Below are 27,803 nucleotides of genomic sequence, written 5' to 3'. Positions count from 1 at the left end.
AAAAAAAATATAAATGAAGCTTTTAGATATTAGTGATCAGTTTTAAAAATAAATGTTTCAAAATTGTATATTACCTAAAGATAAGATGCAAAGCACCATAAAGGAGCTTCTTGACGCTTTGGGGTAATTTTTAAAAAGCATAAACGAAGATACTTGACTGTAATTACGCTTGTTTATCACGCTCAATTAATTCAATTCCAGATGTAATTTAGAAGCAGATACAGTATTAGACTATATTCAAAACGATCCTAATTATGGGAACAGTAATCTTTCTTCGAAACAAGTGAATGAATACGCACAAAGATTGGCGCTTAAGGCATGTAACGCAAAAGCATTTTTAAAAAAATATGAAGATTTAAAAAATCGCAAGTATGTTCTATTATTACGTTGAAATATATGAAAGAAAAAAACTTAATTATGTTGAATTAATAATTTTTATATTTTTCTCAGCACTGATAACTTGTCGGATCTTGTACTACTATTTTATAAATTGGTTTGTGATGAGAAGAAATCTCGAATATCTAAGCCAAAAGTAGCTCCTAAACCTATCTTAGGTGATAATAAACATCAGATCACCAAAGAAGATGTGCCACAGGTAATGTTTTAAAAATGATTGTGTGAGTATTAATGAACCAAAGTTTTGTTAAAAGCAAGCTACATAATTTATTTTTTAAATAAATAGTATAACTAAGCAACCAATAAAAATTTTTTTTTGTAATTGGTAAATTTATATGTAGTGTTTGTAAGTAAATTTAAATTTACTCTTTTGACTCATATACAATATATGTTATAGATAAAGGATAAACTGCTTAAAGCTGTAGATGAAAGTAAGAAATTAGTCATGAAGTCATTTGAAGAAAAAGAGTCTAAGTTGCGTCCCAATTGGTACAATAGCCTTGACTTGCCAAATTGGCAAAAAGATCATCCTGCTATGTCTTGGGATTTTCCCAAGGAATCACTACCAATAATGTTATCTTTATGTGAGTACAATTTCATTTACTATAACTATTAACAATAATTTATTCTATGAAAGAAATCAAATTCTAAGATATATAGGTTATAAAAAATAATTATAAAAGGTTCCTACACTTTAACTTCAATAAAATTTTATTGTGGTATAAATTATTGTATTATAATATTAACATAATTTATTTCTATAATGTCATATTTTTTATAAATGTATCAATATAACATTCATTGCACTGATTTACAAAACAACTAGTAACAATGGTCATATTATTTATAACAATCTTTTACAAACAACTATGAATTTAATGCAAACCTCGTAGAAAAGAATAGTGTAAAAGTATATGATAATTAATTGTTGATTGTTATTGTAGCCGGTATTCCTGTCGCATCTCAAGAAAATATAATAATTGATGAGCTTTTATATGTCTTCTCTGGAATTTCTGGTAATTTAATCGTTCCAAAACCAGCAAAAGACACATATGATCCCCGAACATTCATAATATCAGATGACTTAGATGACGCTCTTAAACAAATAGTGCAGCAGATGTTGCCACTGGCATCAAACTATTCTATAGTTCGGAGATTTATAGAAAACTGTAATATGTGGTCTGGGCAAGTTTTACATGCTTTAGTGGCTGCTATTGAAGTATTATTAAAGGATTATTATGTAAGTTTTATTTATTTATTTATATCATAATCAACAGATATGCTATTTAAAAATCTTATATAAAAGTAAAGTCATTCATCTCATTAAAGTGTGGTCCATGCATAGAAAATATTAATTTCATATACAGCTAAGAGGCATGTTTTGATAATTATATATATATATATATATATATATATATAGTAATGTGTACAAATTTATTTATTACTTCCTAATTTTGTATGGCAGTTAAATAGAAATTAAAAAATATATTTGAAAATTATAAAGTTATCAGTACAATATGTTATATTTTAATATTATACATATAGCTTTGAGTACTTTAAAAACATAAATTGTTAAATTAATATTTCAGACAATGATAGCCCAACTGGAGACAGAACATATGTCGAGTAACTTGACATTACAGAAACTGTGGTATTTTGTGTTACCTACCATGCACACTATGCAGATTTTAGCAGCTATTGTTACTAGCATTGGAAAGGTAATCAATGAGCAATCTCATTCAATTACATAAATTACACAGCATGTACATTTATTTAAACTTTGTACCAGTAATTATAACCAATACCAAATTAGTACAAATTAAGCACATGAAAATTCAGTGGTGCTTGCCCGGGTTTGAACCCACGATCATCGGTTAAGATTCACGCGTTCTTACCACTGGGCCATCTCGGCTCTCTTGAACGGCAACTTTGAACTACTTTTTAATTAAATGAAAATCTTAATGTATGTAATTGCAGTATCAATTTATTATCTAAGTATTTCATGATTTGTAGTATGTAATTAGTTAACTTATGACTGATCTGCAGCAACATTAATTTAAAATATACTCTATTTTTAATATTTCTAGGACAAAGTCTATATCTTTGTTTGTAACTTTTTAAATATTATTTTAATTATCAATTAGAATACTTTCCACTGTTGCTATTCCTGTTGATCAGACCAGAAATTCTAAACAGAAACATAGAGGAATAGATATTAAGCAATATCAAGTCTGAAGTACTACTAAAAAGAGTATCTGTGTACATAGTAAGAAATTTCAGAGTGAACTAAGAGGGGGGGCGGTGTTAACAGTGCTTCATGAAAAAACAAATACATTGATGGGAGATGCACGTGCACAAGAAATATCTTTATTTCTTACCGAGCGCTCCTGTCGGCCTTATCTTAGCATCTTAGATCAATGGATACATAAGGGAACTATTGTGGATCCTTTCCAGGTATTATTGTTAAATGTTTTAAATAATAGAAATACATTTATCAAAGTATTTTATAAATCAAATCTCAAGAAAAATATGTTTTATCTAGGCATTATAACCTGTGTGTAAGACACCAATATGTTAATCCGTTATATAAAAATGCCTGCATATATATTGTTTTCTAGGAGTTTATGATAGAAGATAATGAGCTGATAAACAAAGAAGAGTTACCTGTTGACTATTCTGCTGATTACTGGGAGAAACGATACAGTGTTCAAAGGGACAGGGTTCCAAAATTTCTGGATAAATTTGCTGACATAATACTAAGGACTGGGAAATACTTGAATGTCATTAGTCAATGTGGTATGGTTTATCATATTTGTTCATTACAATATTTGTTATACCAATCTATTAATATTAAATTTCATTGTAAATAATTAAAATCTTTACTACTTATTTAAATTTCAGGAAAATCAATATCAAAATCAAACACTGAGGAAATAAAATATTCCCTAAGAGAACAAAACTATGGTGCCATAATTCAAAAAGCGTATGCGTTTGCGAGCAAGTCTTTATTGGAATTATTATTAAAGGAATATGATTTGATGGGTAGATTGAAATCCGTTAAGAATTATTTCTTAATGAGTCAAGGAGATTTTATTGTGCAATTCTTGGACGCTACAGAACAAGAGCTATCGAAGAAAATTGATGATATTATACCATCAAAACTGGAGTCTCTTTTAGGATTATGTTTGAGGTAACTCCACTTTATATTTCAGTTCTTTTTAAAATTTAACTTAATCTTCTATAATATATAAGACAGCTACATATATTTACACAGTTATTATTTCATCTTCACAATTATTCTCATGTTTTAATATCATAGGTAGTTAATCGTACGTACAAGATGTACAAATGAAAGGTCTCGGTCATTCATAACATTTATATTATTATTATTTTTTATTTGTCTATTTTATTGAAATATTTCATAAATAAAAAAGATTTTAATCATGTAAGTACTGTTAGTGAATTTCTTTTTTATCTTTTGTTGAATAAACTTATCTTTTTTTATCACCCATCACATAATTTTTTTAAATCATTTAATCCAGGCTGTCCGCAGCAAGTCATGATCCTTATAATGAAGACATGAGAGTGGAATTACTTCCTTATGATTTACAGTTCCAAATGTTTAAAATATTATCAATTGAAACGGAAGAGGAGAAAGGTTAGTCATTTAATAATTATTCAATATTATTTTTATTGAAGGAATTCAAAAAATGTTTGTTTCATTCTTAATAATACCGAAGTTTTGAGTTGTGATTAAACACCAACAATAATTATTATTAAAGAATTAAAACTGTTTTTCAAATCTAGGGGTGAATTTTTACCACTAAATAAACTGTATGTTCTCATACTTCATAATATTATTCGACTATTAATCGACATTCCAATTATGTTTATTATCAAGAAATATTAGATATTTAATTTGGGTGACTTTGGTTACAAAACAGTTTTAATTTTATTTCATATTTGAAAATGTATATTTTGTTAATGAATTAAACTAAAAAAAAACAGTTAAATTTAATAATTTATTATATTCCAGAGTACAAACAAAATAAGGACTGTCTACCATTGACTGGAATTGAAACATTTTCATTTGGCATGGAAGTAAAGTGGCCAGTTTCACTGATATTGAACCATAAGGCCATAGCATGCTATCAGATGATATTCAGACACCTCTTCTATTGTAAGCATGTGGAAAGATTGCTTTGCAGGTCAGTTATATATGATATAATATGAGCAAATGTTATCTTACTATGTCCATGCCTTTTTGAATAGTTACTATACATTGTTGCTGTTCTATTGGTCCCAGGTTCAATCCCTTTTCATGACAAATATTTGAATCAATTTTGATAAGTTTATATAAAGTAAAATATAAATATTTAGGTAATATAAAGTAATCGTAAATATTTCCCACATCTATCAATGCACATATAATGTGAGTACCTCTGTTCATAAAATATTTGTAAAAGACCTTTAATATTGATAATTATTATAGCCAAAATCAAATTTATTTGAAAATACTATATATGTCACCATGTAAGCGTACAATTGTAGTTGTTACTACAGAAATATTGGTAAAATAATGTATCATTTTAAATCATTTTTGGCTCAAGAAATAAATCATTTTCTATGATTTTTATACAGTCAAGGTTTTACAATAACTGGTAAGTGGGTGGTACTACTCAAACAAGCTTACATGTTATGTGTTATTGTACAATCAAAGAGCAATATTTTGTATAACTGAGCCAGTTTAACAGGTCGAAAGAACATCTCGTTCACACCATCAATAAAAATTAACCATATATATTTTTCATTCATATATATATACATTTTTTATCACTTGGACAAGTTTCTCGTCTACTTTCTTATTATGCATACATTTTTTTTTAAATCAAAGCACGAATCCGAATTTGGTCCGAGGAATGTGGTTTACTAAGTAGAATAGACTCCCATCTTAACACGGATGTCGTCAGCTATTAATATCATCAAGTATTTAGTCGCTTCAAACAATAACACTATCACAGTGCGCCGTCCAAAGGCAAGCGACTGATATCGGAGTGAGTGAGTAAAGCGCCATGCGTGTCCAGGGTGTGGCTGTACAACAAGGTGGTGAAGCGCTTCTCGGAGGCGCGGCTGTACGCGGACGCGTTCGCCCTGCGGCAGCGCATGCTGAGCTGCGTGCAGCACCTGCAGTACTACATGTGCGTCGAGGTCATCGAGCCGTCCTGGTGCCAGCTCATACAGAGCCTCGACAAGGTCAGTCGGATGTTACGTTTATTTACTGAACTTGAACCAGAATACTGTAATATACTGTGAAATACTATGAAACAAGTTGGTATTGTATATCTATCTCGGAATAGGGATTGTACCTGACGTTACTCACATACTTATGCACTATAACCTCCAGCTGGTTAGTCAGATTGGCCCACATGATAGACTTCGGTCCAACGATAGGATGACGTCACCATCAAATCCCAAATAAAATATTGAGTGATAATTTTGTACATATATATTAGTGTTTAATATTTCAATAAACGCAGAACTACTCCGATTTATATGAAGCTTTCATATTATTTTATTTTATAGTTTTAAAACAGGCATATGTAATGTATAAATTTTTTATGTTGTATATATCTTTTGAGATATAATAGCAACTATGTCTATCTAAGTTAGCGACTATTATTATTATTAAAATATATATTTTTCATTTTCACTGTAGTGTCTTACTATGTTTTTAATAATGGGAAAAAATTAATACCGGTAGTTCAATTTATTGTTATAAAATATTCGTTCTTATTAAATATACTAAGGTAAATATTTATTTCAAGCTATTTAAAAAGAATCCATTTACACTTTCCGATTTTCGACTTTTAGATATATATATCTGCTCGTCTCTACTTTAATCGGGTGTTTTTTTTTTTGGTCTAAACAAAGTTTTAGCCAATCGTAGCCTATCGGGTTCAATCTAAAACAACCCATGTCCAAAAAAATTATGAAATACGATGAAGCCATTTAGAAGAAGTTTAGTGACATACATACGTGTAAAAGATTATATAAACACAAGATAATTGTATAAACAACATGCGGGCAGAGAGAGAATAAAATATACTTATAAATGCCTGTAGCACTACTAGCCTATAGGGCTTAGCCTATTAGCATGTCTAGATATAATGATATTAGTATGTATTGATGAAAACTAACATTACGAACACAATATTCTACTACTACTATAATGAATTCAACTTTACTGGTGGTAGGGCTTTGTGCAAGCTCGTCTGGGTAGGTACCACCCACTCATCAGATATTCTACCGCAAAACAGCAATACTTGATATTGTTGTGTTCCGGTTTGAAGGGTGAGTGAGCCAGTGTAATTACAGGCACAAGGGACATAAAATCTTAGTTCCCAAGGTTGGTGGCGCATTGGATATGTAAGCGATGGTTGACATTTCTTACAATGCTAATGTCTAAGAGCGTTGGTGACCACTTACCATCAGGTGGCCCATATGCCCTCAAGGTTAAAAATTACTATTAAAACTATTACTCTTATAGCTAAATGCCCTACACCCTTAACTGAATTAATTAATTAGACACGTTGTTTTAAAAAGTATGTTATAGCAGTTAATATGTCAAATACCAAAATAAAACGAATATTTTTGAAATGGTTTATTTTTAATCGTTACTTTATTACAAAACATAATTTATGCATATATATGTATATAAAAAAACATAGGCATCATCTTAAACGAAGCAAAAAGTAAAAATAACTAAGATTTACATAAATAATAATCTTCGAGTAAAGAGCGAACTTAAATTATTAAAAAAATGGAATACATGAAGTAGTAACCCAAATCAATTTTATTCTAACTTCAGTAAAATCTTTTTTAACGTATTTTCAAGGCTTACTATTTTCGTTTCATAGTGGGAAAGTCTGTTTTTTATTTCGTCGAATTCAGACACATAGGTTTTCTTATTAACAACAACCTTTGCGTTTTTAACAATTTTCCTGTTCAATCTATATGCCTGGCATTTTTCAAAACAACATTTGCCGCTTTCGATATCTTCATAATCATCTCCGTATTTACCAAGTGGTTCTGCGTGAGGAATTTCTATTCTATTATCTTGATTAGGTTTTACAATTATACGATATTTCGGCAAAAAGAAAGGAAATAAGCTTATTCTTCTCGCAAAAGGTTTTATACAAAGCATTTGTGGTTTAATAATATTCAGATCTTGTAAATACGACGGTAACCATGACCAGCATTTTAAAGGCTTTGTGTAAATTTTACCAATAAGTACACTTTCGAAATATGATATAAGTCTGACTCGAGATACATGCCCGACCAACTCAGCGTTCGCCCTTATCTCTTGAGTATCGCTAACGGCTAAACCATTTAGCAAATTAAATAGCACTATGGGTATCATAAAAACGAATACAATGAAAATGATGTGACTTGTCACTGGGAATGTACTGAACTTAATAGATCCAGCGTCGAATTCTCCTGTCAACATAACGATAGTTTTGAACAATGACCTTCCTGGATCTTCAAAAAAGTCCTCCTCTTCTTCTTCTTCTTGGCCATTTTTGTTAGGATTTGGTGGTATGTGTTCGTCGTCTTCTTGATCTTTTCGAAACAACGTGTAGAAACTCAGAGCGAATGCTATAATTAAAATGCAATACCAAAGCAAAAACTTGAAGAAATTCCACGAAACAGTCCGTAACATAACAATATTCGTTGATAATGTGGGGAACTGGCCAATAAGCAAAACGAGCTCGGCTGACGATAATAGAATAGCAACTGCAGACAACTGTTGCTTTGTAGATTCTTGCGCTGAATCATAACAAACAATCCAAGCTGTTACGAAAATTAAAGCAATTTCCATCCAATTTTCAATACTCTGTAAATATCTCGTAGGTGAAACCAAAAATTGAAATAATTCTCTTATAATCAAAAGAATTAAGCCAATAATAGCTCCGATATGGGTCAATATGTTTAATGCTTCAAACGAATTATAGTTTTGTTTTTCGGCTCGATAACCTAGTATAATGTACAGAACTAAACATAACCACAAAAGTGAGTAAAATGTTATGTTTGCATAAAAAAGACTGCTTATTCGTTGCCATTTTAAATATAGAAAACTAGTAATTACTGGATGTTTAAGAAGTGGACGTAAATCCTCATTTCTGGTCATGTATAAAAGTGCTTCTGTTTCAGGGGCTAATATCGCGTCATATTCTTTCGGTGTGCTATTGTTATTGTTCGCGTTGTCCATTAAAGGTACTTTGCATAATTCGTTTTCTAAAGAGTTATTCGGATATACGAGGAAGCTGTATTTTATATGAATCTCGTAATCATCGTCGCTGGGTCGTTGGCTGTTTGTCGTAATACATTCGTCTAAGTATGTCTCAAAGGTTTTAGCATTTATATCTGCCAAAGGTGGCTCATTGAACTTGTTGTGTAATCCGACACAAGCTCCCTTTCTAAGTAACTCTAACACAGTATCGCTGTCCCCATTCCTTGCAGCATAGTGTAAAGCTGTATTATCTTTTACATCTTGGTGATTAATATTTATGTTGATTTTAGGATGCGTTAATAATAAATGTAGACAAGCATTAAAATCCACTTTTGGGCTGTTTAAAGCAGATCGCATACCTTTTACTGTTATTTGTACAAGAGACTCGCTATTAACAGTATCAAACAAAGTAGATTCATTATCGACAAACATTTTGAGTATTTTAGAATATCCATTGCGACAAGCTAAAGCTACAGGTCGATTAGTATTGCTTGCGCATGTAGCATTTGGATCTGCTCCAGAATTAAGTAATAATAAAACAACTTTTTCAAAGCCTTTATCGACTGCTAATTGTAACATTGTATTCGAACCGTTATTAGCAGCTAACATTGGTCGATGTTCATTCCTTTTAACAAGTTTTGAATAATCTCTTATGAAGCTATCTTCTTCATGTCTGCTTAAATAATAGAATAATTTATCCACGTCGATAACGTCTTCACTTTCGGACATGGAATCGAATTTCGGTAGAAGATGAGGAAAAGCTTCATGCAAATAATACCTGGCCGTTCTGCCTCTAATGTCTTTATATGAATCCAAATCAATTGTATCCTTAGAATAATCCAATATATATGTAACAACTCTTTCAAGGCCTTGTTTTGCGGCAGAATAAACAGGTGTAACGCCTCTTAAATCCGGAGCATTAGCATTACAACCAGCTTTAAGTAACTTTTCAACCATTTCTTCGTACAAATCTAACTCACGTTCACGGTCGTCATCTAGATCTTGTATTTTTTTAATCGCCATAAGCAATGCAGTATTTCCCTTAGATTTGATGTTTACATCTATTCTATCATCTTCTAAAAGGGCTACCAATGCTTCAACATTACCATTTTCCACTGCAAAATGTATTGGAGCAGCTCCGTGTGTCTCATTTATTTTGTTAACTTGAACTTCATGTTGTAATAGCAGTTTCACAAATTCAACTCTATCAGGTTCTGAGATGGCCAATTCAAGGCAGTTTTTGTAATCAGGATATTGATAAACATGTTCAAGATCTACTGCTCCATAGCTAACGAGCTTCTTAAATGTTGCGAAGTCATTATTTCGCAGCGCTGTCCTGAGTTGCACTTGAGGATCACTTCCAAATAGGGAACTACCTCGTGTTAGGCGGTTGGCGTTCATCTCGTAGCTGTCCTGTGTCATGTCTTATAACACACTGGCATCTGTAATGTGAAAAAAAATTGTCCCTTATTCAGGTCAACCAATTTTCTTATAAAGGAAAACATTTAGGTACTGTTATTATTAAATTGAAACCACTAATTACTGCAATTGAACAATTAGATTCAATTAACAATTGGTCACAATCATGTTTATTTACTCTTCGTAAATAGTGTTTATATGGTTCCCGAAGCTACTAGCATTATTCGTATACTGTACTTGTCAATTTCATTAAAAATGTTAAATGGCAGCTTAAACATTCGTGTGAATGTAAAATGATCGGTGTAAATGAGCCGTTAGCTACGTGTTAATCTTTGAAATAACACGATACCGGTTTAAACCCAAAGTTTACTCACTAAAGAAAGAGATAACTAAATAGAAAAATATTCAGGAATTCCTTCTAAACAATGTCTTCAAATTATTTATATTCCAATATTGGTTTGCTTGTTGTGTGTACAGTACAGTAACAGCCTGTTAATGTCCCACTGCTGGGCTAAGGCCTCCTCTCCCTTTTGAGGAGAAGGTTTGGAGCTTATTCCACCACGCTGCTCCAATGCGGGTTGGTAGAATACACATGTGGCAGAATTGCAATGAAATTAGACACATGCAGGTTTCCTCACGATGTTTTCCTTCACCGTTAAGCACGAGATGAATTATAAACACAAATTAAGCACATGAAAATTCAGTGGTGCTTGCCCGGGTTTGAACCCACGATCATCGGTTAAGATTCACGCGTTCTTACCACTAGGCCATCTCGGCTTGTTGTGTGTACTTTATATAAAAAAATAGCAATGTAGAACTTAAAACAAAAATGAAAGCCTGCTTAGTGAGCCGTTAACGAACTAAAAAAGATGAATAAGGTCAATTTCATCATGTTCTTTAATGAGCTCCTATAATATGGGCCGACGAGAATAATGAAGGTGCAATTATTCAGAATTTCTCCCAATGCCATAAAATTAATGCTATTCTCGTATAGCACGCGCCGTTCGCTTACTAGTATCAAGTAATTGCTCCCATTTGCACTCACCATTATGGTACTTGTGACTTAAATTTGAAAATATACTGTTTTATTTTCAAGACAAAAATGAACCTCATGTTTAATGGTTTTTTTTTAAATCCATATTATACAATTTGAATATTGTTTTGAATAACATAAACCACGTCGGCCTAATTTAATAAAAAATAAATGTATTTTATAAATTATTTTCCGTTATATCAAACTTGTTAATAATAACTTTATGAATTATGTTTTTTTTGTATATTTTAGTGACCGATTCGAACCGGGTTGATTATAACCCAAATAAATTTATGTAACAAATTCTACCACTAAGGGTGAAAAACCAGAGACTTCATCCCTTGTTTTAACAACTATCTCTTATTTGAACAGCGCGTTTAGAATGGTCTACCCATAACATAACACTTACATATTTACTACCATTTTCAAATAAATTAAAGTTGTTAGCTTAAGTGTAGCATTATGCTAAAAAACTTTAAATTAATATGAAAATGTTTGCAATACGTTATTATGAAATGATACGACAATATCCAAATAATTTAAGCTTAAAGTTGTATCGCGTGATAGTGTTTTAGTAAGCGGCAGTTCTATTTGCTAAGTCTGGGTTTAGCAAGTGAAATATTTGTCTTATGCTCTTTCGTTAATACACCATGACTAAACCTCGCCTTGAATTCTGTTACTATGACATAATTATGTAAAATATTTTAACACGAAATTAAGCCTAAGGTATTATTTTAGTTTCTGTAAAGAATAACAGATTTCTTTATTTCTGAATAATAATTAAAGTCAATAGTAAACCACTTTTGTAAGTGTCGGTTAGAATATTAATATTAATTGTCTACATAGGAGCATATTACAATGACCATATAAATTATACAAAATAAATAATTTAGTAGACGCCTTCCTTACATCGCTGACCGAAGAGAATTCACGACCCGCGGATGCATATATGCATAAGTATCGTTTAAAGCGTAGGAAATAACGTTTAACATAGCATAAGCTAGAACTGGTATCGGATTCCATAGAAATTAAATCTTTAATAATAAATTAATCCGTGTTGATCTGAAACTGAAATAATTCAATTTAATTTATACTATGATGTAATCTTATAAATAATAGACAAAGGATTTAATGAATATTGCTTCTGAAACCACTGCCTGTTCTAACCACAAGAGGTGTAAAAACGTACATATAAACAAATTGGACTTTGAATCAAAGCCATATCATTTGTCAATGTTTAATAAACTAAGGTATTCGTTATGGATTCGCGAAAAAATGCCGTATTGAATATCGCGATGTTATTATCGGAATTTTGGATTTAAAATTAAAGTGGTTATAAGTAGTTAAGTGGAATAGTTTTGTATTGTAAATAAATAGATATTAATCAAAAACTGTTTAGTTTTAGTTTATTATATGGAAGAGCTCTTAGCAAATTGCATTACATATTTAAATAAATATCTATATAGCTCTACTAAGATGAAAAACCTATCAAAACCTGAACTTTGTCTTAATTATTCAAAGGGTCGATTTATTTACGTAATTTGCTGATCGGTCATTGGAACGGTGAAGCATGAGATACTACACATGTTTACGAGAACAACAATGTACTTGTGTCCGCTTTCAGATTTCCGATGATCCATTGTCCGACACTGTCGAACAGAATTTAGTAACATTAACAATTTTTAAACGTAGGAAATCTTTATATTTAAAATTATTCTTAATTTTATTCAATTCGTTACTAAAATCTTGCGATGGATTACAATGTGTTGTTGTTTTTCTGTTACTATAATAATTTTGTTCATATTATTAATTATTATTATTATTTTATCACGATGTATAAATTGCGTTTAAATATATATATTTTTATCACATAGCGTGGGTCCTGATCGTAAACTTTTTTTAATGATAATACGTTAATTACCTAAATCATCATCAATTTATAACATAAAAAATCGTCTGAATAAAAAAAATAGTAAGGTAGGATTTAGTCTGACCATATTCTCTATTTCAAATTTGAAGCCATTAATAATAATAAATTAACTAATTATTTAAAATCAACTGCTAAAGCTGCTACAATTGTACTAGAATGGTTTGATATCAAAATTAGTATTTCTATTCAAAATATGCGACATGAAAGAAAAGCTTATGAAGATATATACATACGTATACATACAAACACATGGTGATGCACACTTATACACAAGAAACAACTACAAACACACAATTACATACCCAGTACACACACAGGCAGACTACAAAATGTTGTCATACAAAATCGGATCACATACAATTATGACTTCCTAATAAAAATCAAAGAGCAGGAGAGCTACATGCATATGTAGAGTGCAAAGAATTGACTAAAATGTTTCATAGTTCACTATAATTTTAAATTACAACATAAGTACAATTACCTTCAGCGGCTCTTGACATTTTGACCAAAAATAATAATGGCTATTACATGCTGTTCAAAGGCGTGTCTTACGGCGTCTAACCTTATACTTATTTACATTTTTCTTTAAAAACAGAGTTAAGTTCGATAGTAAAGCTTTCTTAAAAAAAAAACACAGTTTAGTATATATCTAAAGGTTTGGTTTTAATTTTTTTTACTTAATTTTATACAGTATCTTCTTAATAATATTAAAGTATTTTCGAAGACCAAAAGCTCATGGCAATATTACACAATACATATTCAGGCTCCACAGACAAAGGGCTTATTTTCATATGAATCTATATTTATTCATGTCAAGGTCTCAACTCCAAGGAAGCTGTGTATTGATGTCTTATCTCTCTCTCTTTAAAAGTCATGCCGATCGTGGATAAAATATGGTACATACATAAATATTAATTCATCCCATAAATTACTAATGTATGAACTATTGAACAAATTACTGATATCATCAATGCTCAATTTAAGTGCTAGCAATTTACTTTATAATATGTAAGTGATTTTGTAACAGTTTATTTTGGTTTTATAAATAATAAACGCTTAAAATTACAAATATTTTATATATTAATTTTAAATTATATAATTATACCTTATTTTGGATCTCTAATAAAAAATGCATCTGTGATTGATCATTGATAATAACTATTATTTGGTCCTACGAAGTGTTTTTAGCGATTTTGTATTCTTAGATTTCTTAGTAAAATCTTATATCACAAAAAAATCTTACCGTTCTACCGTTTATCTGTCAGCAAATCCTATCGCCTTTGTTTGCGGCTTGTTTATTTAAAACATAAACATATTTGATTCATGGGAGCATTACGGATTCCTATATTAGCGGTGGTTATCTATTTTGTTTCCAACTGTTGTTTATTTTCAATGTGTGAGCGTTTTTCGTTTTCAAATAATGACGACTAATATATCGTATACTTGAGTTTAAGTTGGCATATTAGCAATCATATCTTTTGCACTTTATGTATTCTGAAATGTTATTACGTTATTTTTAATCGTTGATAGTAATTTATTCGTAATTAATTAAAAAGTTTTATGATATATATTCATGAAATATATTGTGTGGGATACTCCTAATCATTTATATAGGAAACTTGAAGCTTATGTATGACTATAATTGCCATTTAGCGCTATTGGCGTGCTTATAAATTTGCAGATCCTATATCCTGTCCTGGATTGAAATCTCATACAATTTAAATTGAATAAAATTAAATAGATAATAGAATTCTCATTAACTTCAGACTTCAGAACTCGGACTTCAGAGCTTTAAAGTTATACATTCGAAAAGCGCGTAAAGCCGTTTGTCCTGCTCCTGATCTCTGTCCAGTCATGTCGGATTACCATCGTGTTGAATTGTGAGAGTGAGACTTATGGATCTTCTGCGCTGGTCTTTGAGATTGGCCGCCACGGCCAATATTCGGTTGGGAGAACATTACTACTATAATGTATGTCTGTGGAACGACCGGACAATTATCATTACCGACTTCCGTTGCTGTTACATATTATTAAGTTTTAGCTTGTTTTGTCTACACGCTTCTTTAGCGACCCGCATATGATAATTACTACGCTCTTTTATTTCTATAAAAATATACCGAAAATTGTAATTATGTAATGTGAAATTATTTAATGCTTTCTATTTTTTAACTTTTACTTTAAAAACGTGCGTATTATAATATATAAGTTATATTTCGCTTTTAGTTATTTGTTTAGTTTTTATGAATGAGATAGAGAAAGTCGAATATTAAAAATAATTACAAGTCACAGTCACCACATTCGATTTAAAAACGTGATCTAATTTTATCTTAACAACGTGAATACATAATCTGACTTAAAGAAATATGTACATTACGTATCAATATTCTGCTCTATATTGTATGTTTTATGATGAATTTATAAACTGTATGAAAAATATTTATTTTTACCTATTTTACATACACCAAATCAAAATCATTACAATTCCTAATACAAACTGCACACAACAGTACTATATATTGTAAATAATTGACAGTAGCAAATATATTATATTTACCAGTTGAAATGCCAATGCGCCACAAGCCTTGGGAATTAAGATGTTATAACCCTTCTGCTTGTAATTACTTGCACATTCACCATTCAAACCATAATACAACTATACTATGTGTTGCTGCTTGGTGATAGAATATGCCCTTAGTGGGTGGCACCTACCTAGACGGGCTTGTACGTAACCCTACCACTAAGTTATGATGACATCTTGTTATTGCTGTATAGTTAACAGATTCCATATATATTACGTTACTTAGAATTATTTTAAGCTGATTGCATAATTATAAAAATAAATTATCTTTATATCGTAAATAAAAATAATCATAAAAACAGAACAGGTTTATAATTAATGGAAATCGTACCGGTTTTAAGGTAATTTAGGTGAAATATCGTTATAACTGTGGTGTATTCTATGTTGCTATCCTACTACCACTAACTACCATCCGACTACCATTAATTATATCGTAACGCCGTTTGTAATTGAAATAATTTTGTATAGTACATTGAGTATGAACTTATAGGAATTAATCGCTGACACTGAACCAGATCTACCTATTTACCAATGTTATTGATCTTAGTATCTGTCTCTCTCTCTCTCTGTACAGAGACCTATTGAATATAATCATAACGTAATATGTACCTACAAGTAATTTATGAAAAATGCTAGTGTAACTAGAATGTATAATGAATTACAGTTTTAAACCTGAGAACTATTAAAAAAGATAGATATTATTATTTAACTTTGTAGTGATTGGCTCAGTATACTACTGGTACTATTAGTTCTTCTTACTAGAAGTCCGAATAAGTATACTTTGACAAGCGTACTTACTATATTGGATCGGATATCTAAAGTCAACTTTGACAGGTCTCAAATGAATTGCTAAGATGTTAAGTCACTAAAGTGAGAGTTAAGTAGTAGATTCGGATACTTAGATACTGAGTAGATACATCAGTATTATACCACCGCTAACCTGTTTAAACCGAACAGCATGCGGGCTTCGGTGTATTTACTCCAATAAGATTACGAGTATTATAAATACTATTGTTTGCAATCGAAGTTAAATGTATATATGTAAGTCAAGTAGCGATTTTTGCATACTCTACCATATATATATACATATACTATAACTAATTCTCTAGAGATTTTTAACTATATATATAATATAACTATATATATATATATATATATATAGTTAAAAATCTCTAGAGAATTAGTTATGGTTGCCACACATCCGGCACTTGACCAACTAAACAGTAAAAGCCTTCCGTTCCGCACACGATATTTCAATTTAGACCCGCGTTCCGACGAGTGAGTGAGACCTTTTTGGTCAACATTGTACTTAATTTCATCGGCCCTAAAAATATAATCGAATTTTTAACACTTTCGTAGGGAATTTGGCTTAAGTACGTTGTAATATGTTCCGCTATACTTATTACCCGACTAATATAATAAGACTGTAATAAAACTAATGTTTTTTTTCTTTTAATATTGCCCAAAAAGTGATAACTTTATAACCATATCATTATAAGAAAGTTTTATCAAGTTTGCTAGGAAATTTCAATATTTTAGCAAACGATTTACTTCGTGTTACACGTAAATGTGAATGGTACCTTTTTGATTCAATGCAACTAATTACAGATACAGTAAATTTGTATCGATCGAATGCCCGCATTAAAGTGCCAAATAACTCATAAAAATTCGTGTAAATGACGGATCATTTACGATATCCTGAAGTGCGGGTGAAACGGTGCTGCTTTGAGTTTCTATTTCGAGTCGCTGGACCGGCGCAGACGCGGATTCACCCGTTTTCTGATTAACAGTTTTTTTACAGAGATCACTGGTTCGTTTATACCAGCGCCACTAAACACTTTCCATCTGTCGTTACGCACGACGGGTCCCCGACGAATTTGCTCGCTTCGTATGTTTTAGTTTTATATTGTTTCTGTACTTGCTCGAAATATCGCTTTCCGGACCAGTAATAATGAGTATTTTTTTTCTTTTTACTCTAACCAGAATGGAAGTCTTAATTGCTCATATTTGTTTGAAATTGTTTTTTATAAAACTTACATTTTTGAAACTTTGTTTGAAAGATAATACGTTCAAAATTGACACAACCAAATACAACGGTGGCATTTGGAATATTTTGACCTTCTATTTGAATTGTCGACCTGTGAGGTGATAACAGCTCTGTCGACAAATTCGGTCGTAAAGGTAACAGTTTATTGGTTTCTGCTACGGAAGTTAATATTGTATTCATGCTGCGAATTGAGAGCGTATTATGCGTTATTCTCTGTTCCCTATTTGGCCTGGTGGCCGATGTGGGCGAAATGTTGTCATCGTTCCATCAATGTTATTAATGCGACAGGTATTCTGTGGTCACGCACACTTATTAATAACAATAAAATACCTAACAATGTTTATTTACAAAACTTAGTAAAATAATTTATTATATATTGAAATATTAAATTTTTAAGTTTACAAATTCAAATGTCTTATATTAAAAAAAATTGGAGTTGTAAAATAGGTTTTAAAAACATTTTTTGAAACAATTAGCAATAAAATGGTGTATAGAACTAGCAATAGTATTCAAATAATAACTATTTGTTTTTTAACTAAGCTTTAAACTTGTTTATTTGTGGTAGTGGGTAGATAAAAGCTCAAGGGCTGAAAATCGTACTACTTTCATATCACTAAGTGTGTATACCGTGGATCGATTAAAATTCATACAAATACGAATGTTTCATATTGTTTCTAATACAATATAAAAACACGGAAGCTAAAATTGCGTTTGTAAATCAATCTCTACAAAGTAAAACCATTCATTCGTCACACTGAATACTTAATCGCGTTACACACATAATTTACAAATTAAACTGCACAAACATGGTTTGATGATCACGTAAGAAAGCCGTGGGAAACAAGTGACCTATTTCATAAATCCATGTCCGAATATGATCGTTCGAATCGATTGATGACTTTCAAAAGCAATCGCTCCTGTCAGAAACGCTATTGCTGTACCTTTATGCCTAAGGTCACATAAGTGATTTATTTTCACCAAGTTAATTAAAATACCTCCGTATTGTAACCTGTCCAATAAGACATTTAAGATAATAATAGATTCAAGCCTATGTCGTTATTGTCAAGAAAATTATAAGAATAACAAATATATTTCGCAATTTTGTGACGACGTAAATAATTTAAGGAATATTGTAAAAAAAAAAAACAAATATAGCGCATAATTTAAAAAAAAATACATACAAATAAGCTTGTAGGGAGAAGGCAAACCCATTTATCTACTCTTTCAAATAGTGCTTCTATAATCTTATTAATATCTTATCAAAGTAGACCTGTATCAATGAAATTGTTGTAGCAAATAATAATACTAATTTAGATTGTATTCTAAACATATATCATTAGTTGTTTTAAAGCCAACCATATTGAATACATATAGTTAATTGGTAAACAAAATCTATCATTGATACGGTTTTCTTGATGAAAACGTGTCTAAAATATCGATTCGATTAAAAGTGAAAATGTATTTTATTATTCTGGAAAAAGTAAACTCTTCTTAACTCTTAAAAAAATATTGTTTGTTCACACTATCACAAAGCCACAAGTACAGTTATTTAATACTACAGGTATTAAATGAACCTAACCCAACAGCATTACATTCCTACTTTGTAAGTCAATCGTCTAGTGTACCTAGGCTAAGGCTAACCAGTTTAATAACTGAGCTTCCATAATGTCAACTTTGTGTTGTTTTTTTTTTTTGTTTAACTGACGCCGGATATGTCGTTGAACGTTTAATATAGCACTCGTGTGCACAAGTAAGCCCACTTTATCAATTACCATAACACTTCCCGCGAGATCTATTCGTCGACCCGTATGTCCTGCATCATCATAAATATGATGACGTCACTCTCGTCTCGTCGACCTTGTTCGAGGGCTTCAGTCATCGTATGTTAATATCCCAGTTCAATGTTTACACCCACATATGTTTGTTATATTGCCCAATTTAGTAAACTTTGTCTTAAACCGTATATTTCTTGCGAAATCGTGAAACTTTTACGATTTAAATTATTGAAGTTAATTTCCGAACATATTCACGCAACGCAAACAATGTGCTAACGCGTATATTTAGGGTCCATACAATGTGCAAATATAAAATAATTTCGTAATTTATTAAATAGTAATCATTAAGACTATATATTATTTTCAAATGCTATCTAATTTTATAACGAAGATATTTTTGTTGTTTTTGGTCGTGTATTTGGACGTGTTTCTATTGTTATACATGTACCTAGGCAATTATAAATTTATTTATTTAATAAGTAGTACAACATTTTCGATGTAAACTATCGTGTTATGAAATAGTTATAAATACCGACTTCGATTTAAAAAACAAACATGTCCACGATAACAATTGTGAATAACTTGAATCACAACATAAATAACAAACATCCCTTATGGATGTTTAACGAAGCGAAGTAGGTAAAGAATGTTAAACCAACCTGAATTAGAAAAGTATTATTGATATCACTGAATTATTTTCACCGTCACAAGCACTTATTCACTGGCTTTGTCTGCTGTTGGTTTACATAGCTTCTGCGCAACCGTGCAACTCGAGCTCGATGTCAGAATGAGGCGGTGCGCGCGCGCAGGCGAGTGGGAGGCGAGACTTGCTGATCCTGCGCTACTGGCAAACTCAATTACCGCTCATATTGCTCTACCATATCGTACTGCATTCGAAGCCGATTGAATCACCTAACTATTGACCACGCCGCGTTATAGAATATTTTTATTCAATTGTCAAGTTTAAAAAGGAGTATGTCACTAGTGCACTGTTGTTTAAGTCGGGCTCTATGAACAGACGTACTTAATTTTTTATTCCTCTTTCTGACAAAAGTCTTTTTGTAATTCAAGCTCTGATAATTTAATTATTTGTATTTCTCAATGGAAGTTTTTTTAACCTTTCCGTCGCCTTAAGTTTTTGCAGTGGGCGGAGCGCCTTGTAGACCGATGTAGGCGTTTCTTTTCATCTGATTGTACGTCACAAGGTTACATTACTCATAGTTTTTAATGTAGATAATACCGATTGTTATAGAAAGATTGCTTTGGGGTTGGACAATGTTTTATTTTTTAAATATATACTTAAAACTGAGCGGTGAAACGATAAAAGCTCAAACAAATCTAAGTCAGTCGTACGCCGAACAAAAGACCATTAGTTATCTACAAAGATTACCTTTCTACCTACCATTCTTTAAAGATTTATAAATGTTAATACAAAATTTCAAAATGGTTTTATTTGTTTGTAAACATTATTTATGGATTGATATTCAATTCAAGATTGATTTCATATCAAGTATTTTCATTAATAGTAAATCTACCACTACTGGGCTAAGTCCATCATCAATCTTTTTCCGTCCATCAAGTCTGCAATCATGCAAATATTTGCAATGAGGGGAATTACAGCGTTTATTAAATATATATATTCTTTGCTGTTTTGTAGCAATATCATTACCAAAAAAAGGTTCAAAGCATTTTTAATGATTTTTGATTGACGAAAATAAACATTTATTTTCGTTTATATTTTAAAATAATAAATCTCATATCCGCAATCACAAAATTAATTTGGCAGGACCAATGTGAAATTAATAAAATATTTTTTTGTTCAATAAAACCGGCTTTAAAATTTGTTTGTATATATATTGTAAATTAAATAGAGATATTAATTTAAAAATTAATAACAAATTAGGTTCAAGAAAAGTTTATAAGGCCAATGTTTTAGGGTAAGCATGTAGACTGTACATTACATTGGGATTAAATATTATTATTTAGATTTATCGATTTTGATGTTACAGGTAAACAATGTAGATGAGGTTTTGGAGCGGCATAACGACTTCCTCGAGTCATGTCTCGGTGACTGTATGCTGACAAGTCCGCAGCTGCTGAAAGCTGTGACAACGCTTTGTCTTGTGTGCGTGCAGTTTTGCACTTTCATCCAGGTACGAAATATTCAGTTTTGCTCGTGATAATCCGGCTTTATATATATATATATATATATATATATATTTAAATAAACTAACTAATCAAGTTCTATGTAAATTGTTAATATATATATTTTTTAATTCAAATAGAATTTTCAATAAGAAGTAGTATTGCCGCGAAAATTTATTTAATAAGCGCATAGATAGACATACTTGATTTATCGTATACGTTGTATTGCAATGCGATAAACCTAATATAAATGCACAAAATAGAGGTATATTATTGCGTATAAAAATAATTTAAATATTTGTTAGACATGTATAAATAATGCTGATTTTGTCTTAAAAAATCTCTGAACTATATGTTTATAGCTGCGTGATTGTCATTTACAAGGGATAAATCACTTGCTATCCTTTGTTAACCCCACACATGAGAAAAAGATAGCAATGTCTTTAGTACACTTGAAATATTGCGTACAACAAAATTAGCACTATTGGCTTTATCCACGAAGAGTCTTAGTAAGTTAACCTTAGCGTGAAAAATAGCGTGAAATATAACCGTTCACTTATTTAAAAGAGTTAAACCAAGCTTTTATATAAAAGCATATATACAAAATACTAAAAAATCTATATTTAAGTACTTAGTAATATTTTATTTATAATTTTATCTCTTGCTTATGTATGATTTATATGATTTAGTAATTAATTTTATTATGTATTGTTTAACGCAAACAAAACACGTTAATTGGCAAAAGGAGATGCACAAGTACTTCGTGGACGCAGAGCTTAACAGTATGCTTGGATCAACGTATGACAATATTGACTATGGCGAGGTATACCACAAATATTAGTCATCACATGCGCATTTATCATGTACTTAGATCACGGTTGTATATAACATAATGATAGTGAACATGAGCCTATGTCAAATAGATAAATTAGTGTCGTTTGTGTATATTTTAACAAAATTATTGTACCTTTACATGTACATGTTATTTAAACCGAATAACACATTTATTTGACATCTTTAATGGTTTTTTTTTATTGTACGAAGGAATCGTCGTGAAACTATCGTTTCCAATACACGAAATTTGACACTTTCCGTACAAATCCCCTTTATTTTATTCTAACTTTCTATGTTCTCGATTGAATAAAAATATTAAGAGGCTCGGTTTTTTTTATAAACCAATCTTAATCTTTCCTTAGATACATAGATAGATAGAGAGTAAATACGTAATATTAAACCCTTAGCAAGAGGCCATGTTCACGTATAAGTTATAATCACTCAGTAATGACAACATTCAAATAATATTATTGTATATAATGCTTCCATGTAGTATTTGTGTTATATCGAAATCATGACGAATTTTACTTTATTTTTCATGACTTTTCTGTTTTAGACTTTTACGGTGAGTGAATTTTATTTTATCTGACTTTGCTTCTTAGCTCTTGACAATAAGCGCTGTAATTTTATTTTTGAATAATTTCGAAATGTTTTATGTTTAATTTAATATTAATTTTCGTATTTAACAACGAAAATGTTATATATAAACCACAATTATTAATTCAAGGAATTGTTAATGGGACAAATGTTTTTAACATGTGTTTATATATGACGAGTTTTACCTGATTGTCCTTATAGCTTAATTACGAAATCCTTTGTAAAATATGTACAGGTTTTGCTGCTAATACATTAAATATAAATAAAAAAAACAGAGAAATAAAAAATAAATTAATAATTTTATTCTAATATTAATACATTTATTATAAAGTGATGCCAAATTAATTAATGATAATTTTCGTGTGAATAACAAATGACATCATATAAAATAACGTTAATTTGTTTTATTTACTAGTTTCGCTAAACATATACATATACATATAACGAATTGGTAAATAAGGATAACATACGTATATTTAGTAACACATAAAATACTTCCCATTAATAGTATTTCTGAAAACAGTTATATACGAACATGATACTTTATTTATTTCATCATATTTATAAAATAAACAAAGTATTTAAACGTTCAGTAATGTGATAGATGACTATATGATATTTATTTAATTAATTCGAATTTGAAATAATTATACAAAATCTTTGAATTTTAAAGAAAGCTTTTCTTATGTCTAAATTGTAAGGTAATGTGTCGTAATTATATCCATATGTATAATGTTATTAACCATAAAAATCATCCCACCTCATATGTTTGAATGTAAAAGCACAATATAATTTTGTCACGTTTGTTTTTGTAATATTTTTTAATAATATACTTTTAAGCGTCCTTATTAATTAAGCGGGGGCCCTAAAATTGTCATAATATCATATAATTAATTTATCAACGATCGTTACGTTAAAAGTAAAGTTTATTATTAGCGATTAAATTGTTATATTGTATTTGATTGTAACAGAAAAATCCTTTTTAATATAATTACCAATCATTTGAATAATATATGTTGCAACTCCAGGGTGCGAACTGCGGTACTACCACTGGCGGCTCAGCGGATTCTTTTTCTCGTTCAGTATCTCGCTACGGGTTGAGATTCACCGCTGCATTGCTTTCTGTGCTCGCCTACATCGAAAGGATGGCTCGCGACAACAACACCAATAAACTACTGAATATATCCGCAAGGTATGTTTCGAAAATATGTTACGGTACCAAAATATTATTAATATAGTTCTCGTTTATTGTTTTTGTTTGCTTCTACGTACAGCGCCATCTGTCGTCGTTAGTTAACGTTACTTAAAATATATATATTCTAGAAGGATAGCCGCTGGGTCACAACGACCCTGGCCCTATGGGCCTAAATGAATCGACACGACGGATGAACCGTCGGGGAGGACCATCCCGGGTAGGGGGGGCAACCCCGAGGCCCGTACCCAGACTGGCCTAGGCCAGCCAGGAGGACCATTGATTGATCGTGATATACTATGATCTGTCAAATAAAATACCGTCTAGTACAAACTGGTTTACTGGTGGTAGGGCTTTGTGCAAGCTCGTCTGGGTGGGTACCACCCACTCATCAGATATTCTACCGCAAAACAGCAATACTTGATATTGTTGTGTTCCGGTTTGAAAGGTGAGTGAGCCAGTGTAATTACAAGCACAAGGGACATAAAATCTTAGTTCCCAAGGTTGGTGGCGCATTGGCTATAAGCGATAGTTGACATTTCTTACAATGCCAATGTCTAAGGGCGTTTGGTGACCACTCTCCATCAGGTGGCCCATATGCTCGTCCACCTTCCTATTCTATAAAAAAAAAAAAAACTTAACCAAAGTTTGTACCAAAGTAATTTAGAACACGTGGATAGTATTATTATTTATTGAAAAACATACGTGAAATTAAAAAAAAATTGAATATTGAATATGAAATATGAAAAAATACTCAAATATATATATATTGAATTGTGTGTCTAAGATAATAAGTAATTACTTTAGTAATATATATATATATACTCGAAACGTCAGAAAAGTAAAGTGGAAACTTAAATGAAAGCAATAGGTGCCAATGAAGTGTAATATAATTCATCACACACAGGGCCATCTGGGCTTTTTTGTAGAGCCGAGATGGCCCAGTGGTAAGAACGCGTGAATCTTAACCGATGATCGTGGGTTCAAACCCGGGCAAGCACCACTGAATTTTCATGTGCTTAATTTGTGATTATAATTCATCTCGTGCTTTACGGTGAAGGAAAACATCGTGAGGAAACCTGCATGTGTCTAATTTCACTGAAATTCTGCCACATGTGTATTCCACCAACCCGCATTGGAGCAGCGTGGTGGAATAAGCTCCAAACCTTCTCCTCAAAAAGAGGAGAGGAGGCCTTTAGCCCAGCAGTGAGACATTCACAGGCTGTAATATAATGGTATTTTACAATTTAAGCAATCTAAAGGTCCCGGTAAACCCATCCTCTCCACGCGAGGGAAAGGTTTGGAACGTATTCAATAAAGCTGAGCCACTGCCGATTAGTTGCTAGGTACTGGTTATTTGCGAAAACTCTGATTCATGCATAGCAAAATGTTTGTAAAATAAACTTCCTTAAATTAGATTCATTAATTTACAGTCTCGACGCCCGGGGCTTAAAAGTTAGGGCGTAACCGTGGGCCGTGGATGCGTGAGGTGGGGGCCTCGCGTATCCTATTTCAAACGGCCCTGAGGAGGACGGCAGCCGGGGTGGCCTCGCGCTGCCGTCTTATTATATAAAATTTATTATTATATAAAATTATTAATTATTATATAAAATTACCCACGAGCGGCTCACAGCACGGGAGGGAATGCGTTATATTAAAACGATCCGCGTCGAGGACGGCCATCGCAATGTTTTTTGTGGGTAAAATTCCCACATAACCCGGTTCCACCCCCAAGGGAGCCGGATAAATGTTTCCACTGCGGGAATAAAATCATCCTTATTTCTATCTAACGCCGTGGATCGATCCACAGACGGCATCTGTATTATCTATATGGAAAATTTGGAACTGGTTATAAATTATTTTATAAATATGAATGCATAAAAATAAGACAAACAAAATTCATCATTAGTTTTACCATTTTGCAGATATTTCCCAACCTTTATTCCAACTTTAAATGTATTTTAAAACAATTTCTATAATGAAAAATATGTTTCAGATTAAACTTCAATACATACTACGTGAAACAATTAGAGAAGTTCTGCTCTGATGACAAGTTACTGGAGGCAGACAAAAAGTCCTAGCGGTCAGCTCCGCGTGTCACCGCGGTCTAACTCTTCTATATACGATTTTAACGATTTTTTACCACGACATTTACGACAAGAAACACCAATAAAAATTTATGGTAGAAGAAATTTTAGCCATTGCATATAACAAAATTAGTTTCGTTATATTATTTTAACATATGATTATAAACGTAATTCGAACGTTCCTTTTATAAATATCTACCAGTGTGGATCCACATAATAAAATAATAAATTTGTTAATTATTAACAAAATAAAAAAATTAAGCAGTGACTACAATTTTAAGCTATTAAAATGAACGGCTTGCTTTATAAGTTACCAGTATTAGAATTGTTAATCTCACTTACGATTAAATACACGATATTAATATTTACATATTTATATTGGCACAATAGCAACACTCGAATATTATTAATAGAAATCCATCCGTATGATTGTGATCAAAAAGTACTCTTGATACAAGTACAAATTAATCTTAAAATACTCAATGCATTATTTTTTTAAGCCAAATTCCGATTGAAGTGCAGTGTACATTTTAAAATTAAATATCTAACTAGAAAAGTTGCTAATTTTTAAGTTTAAAAAAAACTCGGCTACAAATATTTTTATAGGTAAATTTGTCGTGCATGTATAAAATATTTTAGACTGTCAACACATATCTTTCGGTGACAAAATTAGCATAGTTCTGATACTGAAGATGCATAATTCTTTGACTAAAGTGTATTTTATTAAATATCTACATTTAGCTAGATGTTATCTATCGATAGCAAATATCAGTTCGTAAAGTAGAATCTCGGTACAAACATTAAGAAATATCTCAGTTTTTGCTCTCTATGCAATATTCTAGGTTTTTTGGATATACTTGCCATAATACAATGAAGCCATGATAGATATTAAGTAATTGTTGTGAATGTGATGCGTGTTGTGAAGTGTTTGAAATTCTTCCATAGTTAAACAATTTTTAAATTGGCTGTGCATCGAATTAACATTTTATCGCCACTGTTGGTATAATTTCGTTATAAAAATGACCGACAATAACTCCTCATATTGTTATTTAATTATTTATCTATTTTTATCAATCACTTTAATTCACTTTAGTATGTTCTTTAACAAGTTTTAATCTAATTGTTTTAGCTTTTTATTTAAAAAGAAATATTTCAAACAATAACTAGATTTTTCATATGTAAATCTTATGTCGTAGAATATTTTAGCAAATAAATAACTAACTAAAAATAATGTATTTTTAATTATCATTCCTAACTTATTATTTCAATTCTTCTTCTTTTTAGTCGATACGCTCTTGGCAGAAGAGTCGTGAACGTCATGAACTAGTGGCTGACGTTATTCTTTTTAGGATATAACGTCATCTCTCTCCGGCAGCTGTCATCCTAGTACACTTATGCGTTGATCCGCCCACTGCAGATCTATAGTGGTCAGTCCATCGCATAGGTTAACCAGAGTCCACCAACCAGGTCCAACCAGCTC

General features: G+C 31.2%; 2 protein-coding genes across 3 annotated transcripts; one reads left to right on the top strand and one right to left on the bottom strand.

Moving 5' to 3' along the window:
* On the top strand, nucleotides 1-26,386 carry LOC126781787 (gamma-tubulin complex component 2-like). Of its 2 annotated transcripts, XM_050506818.1 has the most exons (16): nucleotides 1-123; nucleotides 202-369; nucleotides 451-595; nucleotides 794-980; nucleotides 1,341-1,636; nucleotides 1,986-2,114; nucleotides 2,677-2,850; nucleotides 3,015-3,192; nucleotides 3,298-3,586; nucleotides 3,939-4,054; nucleotides 4,433-4,604; nucleotides 5,481-5,649; nucleotides 21,478-21,621; nucleotides 22,359-22,436; nucleotides 24,073-24,236; nucleotides 26,233-26,386. In XM_050506818.1, the coding sequence occupies exons 1-16, from the start codon at nucleotides 53-55 to the stop codon at nucleotides 26,315-26,317; spliced, it is 2,565 nt and encodes an 854-aa protein (XP_050362775.1). In that variant the 5' UTR covers nucleotides 1-52; the 3' UTR covers nucleotides 26,318-26,386. The 2 variants fall into 2 exon arrangements, with proteins under 2 accessions (XP_050362775.1, XP_050362776.1); XM_050506819.1 differs by lacking the exon at nucleotides 22,359-22,436.
* Nucleotides 7,071-20,346, bottom strand: LOC126781786 (transient receptor potential cation channel protein painless). Its single transcript, XM_050506817.1, has 2 exons — nucleotides 20,128-20,346; nucleotides 7,071-10,128 (listed from the first exon to the last, which is right to left on the bottom strand). The coding sequence occupies exon 2, from the start codon at nucleotides 10,106-10,108 to the stop codon at nucleotides 7,250-7,252; it is 2,859 nt and encodes a 952-aa protein (XP_050362774.1). The 5' UTR covers nucleotides 10,109-10,128; nucleotides 20,128-20,346; the 3' UTR covers nucleotides 7,071-7,249.
* Nucleotides 26,387-27,803: the final 1,417 nt, after the last annotated feature.

The sequence above is a fragment of the Nymphalis io genome, chromosome 4 (genome assembly GCF_905147045.1).
Source record: "Nymphalis io chromosome 4, ilAglIoxx1.1, whole genome shotgun sequence".
Classification (NCBI taxonomy): Eukaryota; Metazoa; Arthropoda; class Insecta; order Lepidoptera; family Nymphalidae; genus Nymphalis; species Nymphalis io.
Note: the sequence above shows the minus strand (reverse complement) of the source record. Positions and strands in the feature narration are given on the sequence as shown.